The following is a 13260-nucleotide window of genomic DNA, read 5'->3' as shown; positions in this document are numbered from 1 at the left end:
GATAGAAAGAGGGGGCCTTAGAGGGATGATGTAGCAAAGAAATGGTTAGGTGAATTGAGAGGCAAAGTAGAGAGAGGGAGTAGGGGGAGACAGATAAGGTAATGAGAGATGTGTGACATATGAAATGAAGAGGTAGCATATGGTAAGAGGCTTTAAGGAGGTGAGGTAAACCGAGAAAGACAGACAGAGGAGAGAGAGGTGAAGTAAAGTGGGATGATGCTAAGAGAGGGCAAAGTAAATTGGCTATAGACACAGCATGGGAGAGGGATGCAAAGAAGTGGAGATCCGAGAGAGAGGTGCTGGAGACAGTTGAGTTGGAGAAGGAGAAAGTAGAAAGGAAGAGATCTAGATCTTCATACAGAGCAGTAGAGAGAGAGAGATGAGATGATGGGTTGAGAGAGGATACGGTGGTAAGATGTATTTATAGAGCTTGTAGGTAGGCAGACGTGAGGTAGAGAGAATACCGTTAGAGTGATTAGATGGGTGTACAATAGTAATGAGAAAGAGAGGTAAGAAGAAGTCAGCAAAGTAGAGAGAAAGATAATAGAACGAGTTATGGGGTTGTTGTCAAAGAAGCAGACTTAATACAATATATGCAATGTTTGCAGAGCTTGAGTTTAAATAACTTGACTCACTGAATTCTCTTCTCATATCTTTTCAAAGGTGCGAGTGAGAGTGAATTTCCATATAAGAATGAAGCTGAAAATGTCACAAAACAAGTACAGAAAGTACAGAAGGTTCAGGATGGAAGAGGTAACATCAGACTTGTTTTAATAAAGCCTTGCGTTGCGCTATGCTTTGTGAACGTTTTGCATGTAATGTAATGTAATGTAAATGACATTTATACCGCGCAGCTTCCACTCCAAGGAGTATCTTGGCGCTCACCAACTCAGATGGACCAGTTGGGACCGGAAAAGAATGTCCTAGTTTCTGCACACACATTACACTAAGGTCTTACAAGAGGCGTCGGGCAGAGAAAAAATCCACGTTTTCAGAGACTTCCTGAAAAGGGCTTCTTGCGGAATAGATCGTAGGGAAAGGGGGAGTTTGTTCCAGGCTTTGGTACCACGTACAAAGATGGATTTGCCACCCTTAGTGACTAGTTTAAAATGGGGCAAGGTAAGTAAGTTTTGATTTGCAGATCTCAGACAGCGCGCTGGATAGTATCTTTTAAACCCATTTTGAAGATAGGATGGGCCACGTTTGTAGAAAGCCCTAAAGGTGATTAAGAGAAGTTTGAATAAAACTCTTTTCCCTATTGGCAGCCAGTGTAAGGTGTTCAGGGCTGCTGAGGCTGATGATTTGCGAGGCAGGCGTAATACGAGACGTGCTGCCGCATTTTGGACCATCTGTAATTTGTGATGGACGATTTTATTTGCCCCGACATAAAGTCCATTACAGTAGTCTAGCCTGGAGTTGATTAAGGCTACAGCGACAGTTTTTCTCGCAGATAAAGGCAGAAGGTCAAAAAACTTTCTGAGTGCTTTAATAATTTGAAAGCACATGCCTGCTACAGCTACAGCCTGGGGTTTAAAAGAAAGATGGTCATCAAATTTGATGCCCAAGTTTCGGGCAGATGCAATTGTATTAGGTGGTACTTCAGCATCTGGTGGCCAGCATGCTGTAGGGGAGAAAAGATTAAGATTACCCATTGGTAGAATTTCCGTTTTTCCGGCGTTGCACTTCAAATGGTTGTTGTTCATCCACTTGAATATTGCTGCATGTATCACCTAGATTAGTTTTCCAGTCGAGGATATCTTTAAAATCACTGCTATGATTGTTTTCCAAGAAGTTTTCCTCATCATATGTTTGACATTGTTATATCTGTCACTTCAAAGTTTCTAACTGATAATCTAAAGGGGTTAAGAAGAAAGAGTATATGGAGTGTAGTAGTTTAAAACTGTGTGAGTTAAGATGCAAAGATTAATAGAAACCTATCTTATGTCAGGACTTTAATGCTTGTGGGTCACACTCGAGTTATAGCATTCATTTACATATGTTCAGAAATAAGGGGCATATTTACAAAGAGCTAACGCTGCCACAGTATAATTGTTGTTGATGCAGCGGCGGCGCAAATAATGCTCCTGATTGCTCCATATTTACAAACTGATGCGTCAGCTTGTAGAAGCCTGCGTCCCATTATATCCGCACCAGGTATAATGTATGCAGGGTAGGCATTCCCACGTTAAAGGCGACGTAGAGTTGATGCAGTGAAAATTTACAAAAGTTTACCCCAGCTCTCTATGACTTGACTGCTTCAAAATCCCAATGCATTCTCAAACCAGGTGTAATGATTGACCCAGGGCTTTTAACATGGGACCGCCTCTGTGTCAGTCTTGCGACCAACTCCTGCAATGTATCACTTTAGCGCCAAGAGCGCTGATGTGGCAGTTCTTGTAAATATGCCCTTAACTGTATATATAAATATATATATATGTGAGCAAGGTACGTCAGTACCGAAACGCGTAATGGCCGACTGAGTTACAGCTCAATAAACCAGCAAATTTAAAAAAACTTACCTGGGTCTGTGCTCCACGTTTCTTTTCGAGAGGAGAGAGCGCCTGCATCTTGCTCGTGGAGTGGCGAGGATATATATATATATGTATATATATATATAATATATTCATTTATACATGTTCAGAACTAACTCTCTCTATATATAAATATATATATATATTACCGGCCAGTAGGTTGCTATAGTTACAACCTAGTTTACATAGGAAAAGCATTTTTTGATTTGCTTATAACATGGTGCCGTTTAACAAATCTTTATGAAATTTTCCCAAAAGTTGCACTTTTTAGGTCAGCTCCTATCTTTAAAGTTTGGGGGTGATTCGTCAAGCAGGGGTTGGGAAAAAAGGGGGGTCCCAAAACGCGTTTTCCACATGTTAATTTCCATAGGAAATTTTGTGATGAGCTACAGCGCGAACTGCTGAATGGAATTACCCCAAACTTGGCAGAGAGGTAGAGCTTGGTTCAGAAAGTGACTTTTTTTTTTAAATGGTGTAAATCCGTTGAGTAGTTTTTGAGAAATCCAAAAAATAAGAGTTAAAAAATCAATTTGCTATAGGAAACTTTGTGTAAGGCTACAGCTGAGGCAACTAAACAGAATTTGCCCCAAATTTGGCACAAAGGCAATGCATGGGTCAGAAAGCGACCTTTTGTTTTAAATGGTGTAAATCCGTTTAGTAGTTGCTGAGAAATTAGAAAAATAAAAGTTTTGATATCTTGGCGGAGCCTTAGTCCTGTGCACGAGCTTCACTGTGATTGGCAGCCAGCACTCCAAACCTGGAAGTGTTGGCAGCCATCTTGTGGCTCGGTAGAAGCGAGTTGCTAGAAAACAGAGAAACAAAGGTAGAAAATAAGAGAAGGGGGCAGAGTAGAAAATCCCTGACCTCCTAGGCCTGGTCAGGAGTCCCAGAAGGACCCCAGGGCCCCAACATTTTTCTAAAATAAAAAAATAAAATCGGCGTAATTCGCGTTGGGTTCCTGTGTTTTAATTTAATGAGACCCCGGGTTTGGTAGGTCCTGGGGGCATTTCTGAAAAAATATTAGCGGGGCTTGCTGGGGCTGTGGGAGCCTGCTGGGGACCCGCAGTCTCGGGGCTTCACTCATGTTTGGAGGGGAGTTGCATGACCCCCCTCCAGGAGCTCTCCATCTGCTTATAACTTCGGAGTTGTTTGACGATTCTTTACGAAATTTTCTAAAAAGTTTCTCTCTTTTGATGAGTTCCTATCTTAAAAGTTTAAGGGTGATTGGTCAAGTGGGGGCTGAGAAAAAATGAGGGTGTGAAAACGTGTTTTCTCAATGGATTTTCAATAGGAAACTTTAGACAAGGCTACAGGTCATACTGCTAAACGGAGTTATGCCAAATTTGGCATGTAGAAAGGTCTTGGTCCAGAAAGCGCAGGTTTGTTGAAATTGTGTAAATTTGTTCAGCAGGTTTTGAGATATTAAAGGGAAAAAATATATATATATATCTGGTCGGTGCCTTACTCCCAAGCACAAGCTTGCCTCTGATTGGCTGCAAACTCTTCAAAGCAGCAAGTGTCCTTTGATTGGCTGCTAACACTTGAAATAGGAAGTGGTAGCAGCCATCTTGTGCCTCGCATCGAGTGAAAATATAAAAGAAAGGTTTCAGGGGCAATTTAATATAGCGGAGCTCTGTGTAATGATGATTTGGACGCAGTGAAGCTTTAAGGTTTATTAACAATAAAGGAGAAACAGGTGTGCGCCAGGCAGCACGACTTCCACTCCAGGACAGTAGTAGGAAGATAACCCATTCACGCTCCCTGTGCCCAACATCACCACTTCGGTGGTATGCCGTTTGACACCAGTCCGTCGGCTCGCAGCAGTCTACCTTTGCCAGCTAGTACACTACTGTGCCTGAACCTATGCAAGCTACTATGATGCTGTTCCTTTGGGAGCGGACGGCTCGTAGTTCTGCCGCTGTGAGTTGAGCAGACTTGCCACAGTTGTCCCTCTGTGAGCCTGGGTACGAACTGTTCATAAATCACACTATATGAGCATTGAAAAGCCATTTTGTGATTCAGTCCGTCAGCTGGCATCTGTCCAAGGCGTTTCTGAAAACATACCGGAGCTATGTCTGTGAGAGATACCCCTTTCATGCTGCCTCTCCCCACATCAGCAGGTAACTCACCCTCTTCCCACATCACCAGCATACCATCAACAACCTTCTTGGGTCTTCAAGTCTTCCTCTGCGAACCACTGGTGGGCTTGCAGCTCTTCCGGTGCGACGTCTTGAGCCTGCAATTTTACAAGCCAGCCCGGCGGCTTGCTGGTCTCTGAGTAGTACAATGGAGGCAACGATGATGCAGGTTGGACACCCAACACTACTCCGACATCCCCCAGCAGAAATATGATGGTGCATTATGCGTCTAGCAAAGGAGAGAGGAAAAGGGTGAGATAGAGTGAGAGAGAGGAAGAGAGAAAGATTAAGAAAGGAAGAATGAGATACAAGGAAGAGAGAAAGAAACAGTGTGAGATAGGAAAAAAGAGAGACAAACAGTGTGAGAGAGAGGAAGAGAGAGAGGAAGTGAGAGAAAGAAAGAATGAAAGAGAGAGGAAGAGACAGAGAAAGAGTGAAAGTGTGAGAGAGAAAAAGGAAGAGATGGAGAGGGTGTGTTGGCACTGGAGAAAATCTTCGCAGCTCACCTTTGTGCCACCGGTGTGTTTCCAACCACGTGCTGGGAGATAGTGCAGCCCTCAAGTTTAGTGTTCTGAAAGATAATATAGAATTAATAATTGCAGAGTACATATAACTGCACACGCGTAATTCTCTGTTTTGCTCATGCACAATGAGGCTGGTGCACCTCATCTACTCCCACTGCTCAGAGGTGTCTGTGCGCTCTTGTGCGCCCAGACTGCTGCACACTTTCTACTCCCACTGCCCCGAGGTGACTGCCCGCTGCTGCGGAAAGAAGTCTCTCTGCTCTCCTTCTGCCACCGGCGTGTGTGTAAGAGGGTCCATCATGTGCCGAAACAACTTTGTTGTGCGTTCAGGATGGCCACGCATCATCGCAGATTCATGGCGTGTTCAGCTTTGGTGATGTTGGGGGGTGAACGTCGATTCGTGATTCACAGCCTATTAAATAAAAAGCAAGATAAGATTGTGCATCATGCGTCCATCAAAGGAGAGAATAAGAGAGAGAGAAAGAAAGAGTGAGCAGAAGACAGGGAGAAACAGTGAGAGTGAGAGAAAGAGAGAGAGAAAAAGAAAGCAAGTGAGAAGAAGACAGAGAGAAAGAGTGAGAAAGACGAAGAGAGAGAGAGAGAAATAGTGAGAGAGGAATAGAGAGAAAGAGTGTGAGAAAGAGGTACAGAGAAACAGAGGAAGAGTGAGAGAGAGAGGAAGAGAGAGAGAGAGAGAAAGAGACAAACGGTGTAAGGGGAAGAGCGATAGAAAGAGCGTGAGGGAGAGAAAGGAAGAGATGAGGAAGGACACTGAGTGCCCACACTGTGTACAAAACCGTCACAGCTTACCCTTACGCCACCACTCTGTCTCCAACCACGTGCCGCGACATAGTTGAACTCTCAAGCTCCCACATCTGAAATATAGAATAGAATTAGTAATGCAAGAGCAGGTTTGGATTAGGACTCAAAATCGGCCTGGGAATGCTAAAAAAAAGTGGCCCACATTTGCATATTGTCTTTGCTCAAAACACTGCTTCGGCAACATTTTATTTAAAAAAACAGGGAGTGGGGGAGATACAAAAAAATGCACAGATTTGTTTACACTGGTGACTTAAAAACAAGTGAGGCCACTTCTGTTCAGGCCCCCTGCCCTGCTAGCTATTCATACATTAATGGGCGGCCCTGCGACAGAAAGAAAGTGGTACTTCTGTTCCTAAACATGAGGTAGTGACGCCCATGTGCCTCCAGAAAGGCCATTCAGATACCCACTGGGTAGCTGGCTGTATCCAAACAACAGTGACACCACCCAAATCTGCCCCAGCCTGTTCCAATAAGCAGCCCGGAGTTGGAACTCAGCACCGGCCCCTCGGGCATTGCACCAGTGCTTGCGTTACCAATCCAACGCTGTGGCAGCGTATATACGAGTGGGTACCCCTAAATCGCTCTGCCGTCTTTCTGCATTCATAAGGCATCTGCATCCATAAGTCATCGCCACGTGGCCTTATTAAGGCAGAATTCAATAGACAAAAGCTATTGCTCCCTGCGCAGTGCGCCCAGATCACGTATCATCGAAGGGTGCTCATACGCTGGTTGCTTCAGGTACTACTAACTCAGTGCACCACTTATCATCGCTGGTTGCACACACGCTGAATTGCCAATACTGTGCAGCTCTACTCAATGCCACGTGGCTGTGGGTCCTTGCTGACCGCTACCTCCTGCCTACACTGCGGTCATCAGGGCTCACAATTAAAATGTAATGTTCATTCAGTAATTACAGAGTGGAGTAGGCAACTAACTACAATGTCCCTAAAACATACGTACTATCCTTTTAGTATCCTTGCTTCAAGAACTTTTTTGATATAAATTATAGCATCATCGCAGGATGCACACACACTGAGTGTTCACAGGGGAAGACACTTAGCAAACAATTGTATAGCTTCAGCTTGAAGATGCTTTCACATCGAGAAATTAGATCCTACGAATGTTTGCATCGATAGACATCTGCAAGTTTATATTCAAAGTCAGGAGGAATCATCTGCATAAGTGTAGGTCTTGCTGCGGCACAAAATCAATGATATAAAACAAGTTTGTGATGATATAGAGTTACATTTCTTTGGTAGTCAAGAGAAGTGTACATATAATAACAGTTTGATAAGTGTACATGTTGAAGAAGAGATGGAAGATAATACTGATGTGAAGTTTGAAAAAGAAATAACAAAGTTTAAAGTAGTTTCTGGTGAAAATCCCAACTAAGTATAATGTCCCTCAAATCTACACAATATCCTTTTAGGATCCTTGCTTCAAGAACTTGTTTTATGTCAGTTATAGCTTTACTACAATGACCAAATTCATCTTGCAAGTCCAAACGAACACTGAATGGCAGTCTACACTGCGGACAGCAGAGCTCACAATTTGAACTATAACGTCCCTGAAACCTACATATTTTGACAGTGTATTTCATAAATGTTTCATCTTTTGTTCCATCCACCTACGCTGCGGACAGCAGGGCTAACAATTCACATCGAGTCGCAATAGCAGATGACGCAGTCCAATAGGCCAGAGACTTTGCTCCAAGTGCGGCCCCCCGGACCACGCATCATCGCTGACTGCGCACATGCTGAGTGCTTCTGATGCCCCTACCTCAGTGCAGCACAACTCATGCACCCTTTCTGATACAATATTTTGTGTATAATTTCACATCTGCTGTCCTACATCAGTGTATCACAAGTCATGAACCCTTTACGATAGAATCTTTTATGTATGATTTCACATCTGGTTCCCGTACAGCACAAATCATTGACCTTTTATGATTGAATCTCTGTGTCTGATCCAATAATTACTGTTGTACTTGTTGCCACCAGCAACCATTCACGGAGGGTTAAAATGTAAATTGATACTTGTATAGCGCACTACTCACCCGCAAGGGTCTCAAGGCGCTTGTACGAATACCGCTGTGGAACCCATCCTGGCTTTCCCTGTGAGGTGTCCACTCCTGGGCACCCCCAAGGTGGAGGCCAGGCATCCTTAGCGTTGTGGAGGCCGTTGTGGAGATTAAGCAAACTATTGCCCCGAGTTGCAGAGTGGGACTCCATGATAGGCACCGAGGCGAGAATTATCAGGTCCGTGGAATTTTTGAGGTCAAGACCCGCCGAGGGAATTGAACCCTGGTCCCGGGCTAGACCTCTGCATCAGGGTCTGCCGCTCTAACCATTGAGCCACACTTCTCCACTTCTTCATGTTGGGTTACAATCACCCCACACGCATCTGCCACAGACGTCACTGGACATGTGACACTGTTAATAAAAAGGTGTCATTTGCACATGCCCGTACCCAGTTCCACTATCTATCTGTTTCCGTGTGTTCATTATGTATGCAACATGCTGCCCCTAAGCCCTACCACATTACATAGTGCTCCGGACAGCGTATGCAACCATCTTACCTGTGACAGTGGGGGAAAACTTTAGTGTAACTTTGTCTCGGTCATTGTACAAGTACGTACGTAGAGACTGCATCATTAGAGTACTGCAAGGAGAGTGTATACTGAATTTATAAGTGCGTGAGGATCGTCGGAGTGATTGTATAAGTACATATGTTGGCGTAGCCTAACTCCGACAATGACCTTGTCTCTAGTTGACTTCCCTCCATCTGCTAAAAACAAAAACTTCAACTTTCCATGGCCCTGTATGGCTACAGCTGCAACACTCCAATGTGCAATAAACATTCATATCTACACAGATATCTCACGTCCACCATCTTTCTTGTGTGGAACTATGGATGAATATAGGGTCAGTAATTCCCTGTACCTTCCATGTTGGCCATATTGTGGGACTTGGCTCACAGAGTGACACTTTGGCTTTTGCAACCCCGGTGACGGTAGCACTCCAACACCGACACCCGCATCCAGTGTTGTCAGATTTTGTAAGCTTTCTATAACCCAAAGCCAAATAAAAGTAGCCCAAACTAGCCCAATAGTGCTACTTTAGTGAAGATGGGGCACGGACAGCATCATGCAGGCAGTGAATGCATTGGAATTGATGTTGCAACAGTATGCCAAGTAAATATTTCTCTAATAAAGTGCATTAACATACTACTTTGCTGGAGCGTTGTATATATATTTGTAATCTGGCAACTAACACAAACCAAAATTTTACCACACAACCGGAAAAATATAGCCCAATTGTGCGTGATCTAGCTCAATCTGGAAACATTGATGCCACAGCCACTCCCACACGGATGGAATACAACTACACCACATCCATCCAGCACTGGCGTCACAGGACACGTGACCCTGCTAATATAAAGGACTTGGTGCACATGCTCTACACCATTTTAGAGTTTAGAGTATCTGGCCTCACTTCTGAATGAGTTAGAAGCACCACAAGTACTGAGCGGGTGTACAACCTGCGATGACGATAGTAGCACTAGTATGTCCTCTGCCATGGCCATATCAAGATTCCGTACCAAATTTGAGACCTATTACTTTACATAATGGAGCTGCATGATGTGGAGGGTGCCGTGACCGCAAAAAGGTGAGCAGTGAGGCCTTGGTGTGCAGCGTCGGGCCGATAACTCTAGGCAGCGGGAGGGGATGGGCCACGTGGCAATGACTTATGGTGCACTGAGTTAGTAGTACCTCTGGCACTTAGCGTGTATGTACCCTGCGATGATGTGTTGTCCGGGGGGGCCGCACTCAGAGCAATGTCTTGTGTCTATTGAATTCTGCCTTAATAAGGCCACGCGGCGATGACTTATGGTGCACTGAGTTAGTAGTACCTTTGGCACTGTGCGTGTACGTACCCTGCGATGATGCGTGGTCTGGGGGGCCACACTCCGAGCAATGTCTTGTGTCTATTGAATTCTTCCTTAAAAGGCCAAGCAGTGATGACTTATGGTGCACTGAGTTAGTAGTACCCTTGGCACTGAGCATGTACGTACCTTGCGATGATGTGTGGTCCAGTGGGGGCCGCACTCGGAGCAATTTCTTGTGTCTATTGAATTCTACCTTAATAAGGCCACGCGGCAATGACTTATGGTGCACTGAGTTAGTAGTACCTTCGGCACTGAGCCTGTACGTACCCTGTGGTGATGCATGGTGCGGAGGGGCTGAACTCGGAGCTATGTTTTGTCTATTGAATTCTGCTTCAATACGGCCACGTGGCGATGACTTATGGTGCAGTAAGTTAGTAGTGCCTTTGGCGCTCAGCGTGTACGTACAGCTACATGTCCGAAAGCGTGTATTGTGCACAACACTACAAGCATCAGCAGTATACATAGAGATGGAGAGGTTGATGATCTGTATAGTGAGGTCTGTCCAGCACATCACCGCTACAGTTGATATTGTGTGCATTGTTATTATTGATGGATGAGTTGCGTCCTTCACACATACTTGCTTGCCATATCTGTGAACATTCAAGTATTGTGTGGTTGAGGGACCATGACGTTTTGGAAAATCCGATGTCCTGTTCTGCACTGCCTTGGTGGTAGTAGGGAGGGGGGTGGTCCGGGGGGACGTCCAGAGGATGGTGGCAGTGTGTGTTGTGGCCTTCATGGGTGTTTGAGCTGCGTGATCAGTAACTCTATGACATATGTTTCGATCCCTCTCACATTGTAGATAGTCATCCTGGTTTACACCAGTAAAATGCAGATGTTAGATTCCTACTGCAAAAGTGGCTTATCCCTCTTTTTTGGATCACACCCCAGATTTGGTGGCTCGTTGAAAATGTTGGTAACTGGTGCTTTTGTATTAATTTTTGTACGGAGACGTCTACTCTGTATATTATTACTATTAGTTGTTGTTCTCAATTTGTGGCAAATTCTTTTTTGTGGAAGCTATTGCTGGAGATATTGGCTGTTTTCACTAGGTTGACAATAAAGTGATAATTTAAAATTGCTGAAAAAACTATATGTTTAAAGAAGAAAATAATTACAAACTAGCATTTAAAAAACCCTTTGAAATTCACTGAAAAAACCATAGGTTTCAGGGATGTTATAGTTACAAATTAGCATTTAAAAAACCATAGAAATTCACTGAAAAAAACATAGGTTTCAGGGACATTATAGTTAGCTGGACATTTCACTCACACAAAATCATAGAAATTCCACGGTTATAGTTAGTTGAGCTAACTAAAACTTGCGCCCCCGCAATGCACTGCTGATGACGTCACATATCACATCATTCATGACATGGTCAGTGACATCACTGATGACATCACTGATGACATCTCAAATGATATCACTGATACCATCACTGATTACATCATCCACGTAATAATCTGATGCACCTCCTCACACCCTAATATAACCTTTGATACACCCCCTGTAAAATACAGAGTTCCATTTTCAAAACCATCGAGACACCAAAACCAGTTACTACAAATGCACTCACTAATTCGTAGGTCTACAGACACATGCACTCATTCACCCATACAACCATTCATACATGTAGTCACTGATCAATACAACACTAGCATATGCACTCAGACAGCTATAGAGACACTGACACACCACCATTCATCCTACTCATTCATGAACTCATCGTAGGCAGTCATGGAAAGAATGAATCATAGTTCCATTTACTCACCTACACAGTTAAACACAGACCAACTCATTTATTCATACAGATACTAACGCATACTTACTCTCTTATATATTCAGTAATACAAGAATACACTCATCCATACAGGCACTCTCACAATCACTGACTCTCACATATAGTCATTTATATACTCCAACTCTCACATACACTGCCTTTTACATATGTATTTACTTGAACATACCACTGAGACATGCAACCTTTCACCAACACATCCATACACACACTTACCCGCCCATACAGCTGTTTCCACATGCATTCTTAAACTCATACACCCAGTGAACCAACCATTCACTACAACCAGAGCACTGAGACCTCCACTGGCTCCCCATCCAAAAAAGATGCTAGTTCAAGATCCTAATGCACGCCTACAAAACCCTCCATGACCCACCATCAACTGTACTTCCACCAACCAGCTAGACACCTATGCACCTCTTTACTTGCCCTTGCACCCCCCACATTCGCAGCTACGCCTGATCCTTCTCCTACATCACATCCAAGACCTGGAACGGCCTTCCCCTCCAGCTCCATGATGGAGACACCGCACCCAGATATCCCTAGGGGAGACAGAGTTGCGCTTTACAAATGCTGATTGATTGGTTACTGTTACAATCACACACATGTAAACTGACTAAGAGGCATCAAGTACATAAATATTTATGAATAGTTTGAAATAAAGAATGATTACCAGCTATAGCAATGTAACAAAAAATTGCTAGTTAGGGAGAGATGTGACTGACTACAGCAGACGTGTGATGTGAAGGGTACACACTCAATCAGCATTTATAAAGTGCCCCTAATCACTCGATAGGGTATCTAGTCACTAGCAGATACCAGAGTCTCATTCGAACAGCCAAGTATTGAGCACCCTTCATTATTCTGGAAGTGAGGTGATAGTCTGGAGTTAAGTGGGGAGGCTGTTCCACGTCTTTTTTGCATGGTGGGTGGAGCGTCCTCCACTTCTACTTTGGTAGATGTGGTGAGAAGTGATAGGGAGGTGGAGCATAGTTTTCTCAATGGTTATTGGAAGTTCAGGCGGTGATTAATGTAGGTGGCTCCTTGGTTGTGTAGAGCTTTCTGAGCGTGAGTCAGCAGCTTGCATTGGCATCTCTTCTGTATGGGGAGCCAATGGAGTTGCTTGAGGTGGGGTGTGATATGGGTCCATTGGGGGAGGTTGGGGACGAGTCTGGCTCTGCCGTTCTGTATGGTTTGGAGACTCTGTAGGAGGTGTGCATTGATTCCTACGTAGAGACCATTGCTGTAGTCCCATTGACTGGTAATGGGGGCTTGTGTCATGGTGTGTCTCATGTGCAGGGATAGCCCCTTGAAGATCTTATATAGCATGCACAGAGAGAGGAAGCAGGTGGAGGAGACAGCTAGTCTGCTTGTGGTTTCAAAACGCAGGTAGATATATTTAATTTTATTTGATATGGAAAACAATGTCTATTCAGAAAGAAAAATCTCGGCAAAATCTCATTGCCAGCGATACATGTGCTCTAAGCAGCAAGTATTTA

The 13260-nt window shown here is 44.1% G+C and overlaps 1 protein-coding gene across 1 annotated transcript in view; it reads left to right on the top strand.

Moving 5' to 3' along the window:
• The window catches only part of LOC144762961 (uncharacterized), a 486222-nt gene that overhangs the window by 324607 nt on the left and 148355 nt on the right, over nucleotides 1-13260 (top strand). Inside the window, exon 6 of the mRNA XM_078648272.1 lies at nucleotides 664-753. Within this exon, the coding sequence (XP_078504398.1) occupies nucleotides 664-753 (90 nt within the window). The remainder of the gene's footprint in view (nucleotides 1-663; nucleotides 754-13260) is intronic.

The sequence above is a fragment of the Lissotriton helveticus genome, chromosome 1_1 (genome assembly GCF_964261635.1).
Source record: "Lissotriton helveticus chromosome 1_1, aLisHel1.1, whole genome shotgun sequence".
Lineage (NCBI taxonomy): Eukaryota > Metazoa > Chordata > Amphibia > Caudata > Salamandridae > Lissotriton > Lissotriton helveticus.
The sequence above is the reverse complement of the archived record's forward strand: the minus strand, read 5'-3'. Positions and strand labels throughout refer to the sequence as shown.